The following is a 2,006-nucleotide window of genomic DNA, read 5'->3' on the forward strand; positions in this document are numbered from 1 at the left end:
TCAAAGACAGGCAGGAGAGAAAGAGGGTTAAATGGTGGGAGTCGGTGAGCACCTGATCCCTGGCCCCCAGCCTCTGCAGGCCGCACGGAGCTCGCCGATGCCGAGAACCGCAGGCGGCCGGAAAGGAGCACCCCGGAGTTTTCCCACCCGACATTGCGCCGTTTGCTCTGAACTGGGATGGAAGCAAGGCGGCACCCCCACGTGCTGGTATCTTAAGGGATGAGAACAAGAGTGTGATGGATTTGTGGCAACTGCCACACTTCCGGTGTGTTTTTAGACATATTATTCTTCTTTGCCACTCATGCCTAAAAAGTTACCTCAAGAGTGACATTCTTCTCCCAGAAAAGTAAGACCGAATAGAGACGAGGAAAGGCTACAATATCCTGGTTCCTGTTCCATGCTCGACAGCTGCAATCTTACTGATTTATCTTGGATCCCTGAGGTTTTTGTAATGGCTTTGTCCTTAATTTTTAGACACGTGCCAGAATTAATAACAAGGTGCCATTCTCTCTTAGCGTCACACCTCTCTTTTAAAAAGGGCCCCCCAGAAAATCTGAAGCCCAAGTTAGTCCCCATGACCAATAACAGTGAGACCATCTGCTACCTGTATTTTGCGGAAGATCAGCTTGTCCCACAGGCTGTTGTTTCGAATGATGCAACTGCGCAGCTCTGCTTCTTTCCTCTTGGAGGCGAAGTCCAGGAGCCACCGCTTCAGCGTGGTGTTTGCCTGCCCAAAAATCTAAGGAGCCAGGAAAGGAGAAGGTGTCACAATTCCTAGAATCGGGAAGTCAGATCACAACAAGTGCTGGTGAAGGTGTGAAGGCCCTGTGGTGGAAATGTAACACGGTGCAGCTTTGGAAAACCGTTCCTCAAACAGGGCAACATAGAGCTATATGACCCAGCAATTCCGCTCCGCGGTCTCTACCCGAGAGAAATGGCATCTGTCCGTGGCAGCACTATTCATAATAGCCCAAGAGTGGCAACCACTCAAATGCCCATCAGTGGATGGATGGACAAATGAAATGTGTTATATCCATATGGAGGAATATTATCGGGCTGTTAAAAGGAATGAAGTACAGATACATCCTACAACCTGGAAGAACCTTGAAAACGTGTTAAGTGACAGATGCCAGTTACAAAAGAACACACATCGCATGATTCCAGTCATACCAAATTCCAGAATAGGCAAATCTATAGATTCAAACAGCAGATTATTTTTTGCTGAGGGGTGAAGGCGGGTAGCAGGGTGGAGGATGATAGCTCAGGGGTAGGTAAAGGGCTTTTTTTTTTGAGGTGATAAAAATGTTCTAAATGGGCTGTGGGATGGTCGTAGAACTCTGTGAATGCACTGTACACTTTGAGTGGGTAAATTGTGTAGAGGGGTTTTAAACAGTTTTTTCTAGAAGAACTGTTAAAAAAATGAGTACGTTCTCATAGATGGCAGAAGCTGTGCCTCAAAATAAAGAGCATCAATTGCCAAGGCCAAAGTCCCCGTGGAGACTGCCCGCCACTGCTGACCCTGCCCTGGCTGTGTGCTCCACGCTGGAAGGGCCCCACAGGGGGCTGGCTTTCTCCATCCCTGGTTTGGCTTAGTCACTTCTCTCAAGGTGGCTAAGCAATATTTTACATGTGCCTGGAGCGTTCCAATTTATAAAACCACTTTACAGTCATTGTATTCATGTGATGCAAAAAGCAACTTTATGAGGCAGACAGAAGGCAGAGGAGGCAACAGTCCATTGTACAGATGAGAAAACAGAGGCTCAAAGAGTTAATTATAGAAATAAAATGACCTCCCACCCATACCTCATTGTGCCCTCATGTTTATAAGTGTCTTCTCCTTAAAAACTGTGAGCTAATGAACAGATGAGTGAACTCTAGTTCTGTGAGACTAATTGGACTGTCCAAGGCCACATAGAGGTCCTGGCCAGGCCTGACTCCAGCCCGAGACCCGGGGTCGGCCCTCGGCCTGCGCTCTGTGCTTGAACTTACTCTGTCGAACATGCGGT

At 47.8% G+C, this 2,006-nt stretch overlaps 1 protein-coding gene across 2 annotated transcripts in view; it reads right to left on the minus strand.

The window, feature by feature from the left end:
* Positions 1-2,006, minus strand: part of ACSL1 (acyl-CoA synthetase long-chain family member 1) — a 36,370-nt gene that overhangs the window by 8,055 nt on the left and 26,309 nt on the right. For both annotated transcript variants that reach the window (XM_015569769.1, XM_015569768.1), the window contains exons 11-12: positions 1,990-2,006; positions 585-739 (exon numbers count right to left, since the gene is read on the minus strand). The exon at positions 1,990-2,006 is cut by the window's right edge and continues 145 nt beyond it. In XM_015569769.1, the coding sequence (XP_015425255.1) occupies positions 585-739; positions 1,990-2,006 (172 nt within the window). The remainder of the gene's footprint in view (positions 1-584; positions 740-1,989) is intronic.

This window comes from Myotis davidii, unplaced genomic scaffold (assembly GCF_000327345.1).
Source record: "Myotis davidii unplaced genomic scaffold, ASM32734v1 scaffold184, whole genome shotgun sequence".
Classification (NCBI taxonomy): domain Eukaryota; kingdom Metazoa; phylum Chordata; class Mammalia; order Chiroptera; family Vespertilionidae; genus Myotis; species Myotis davidii.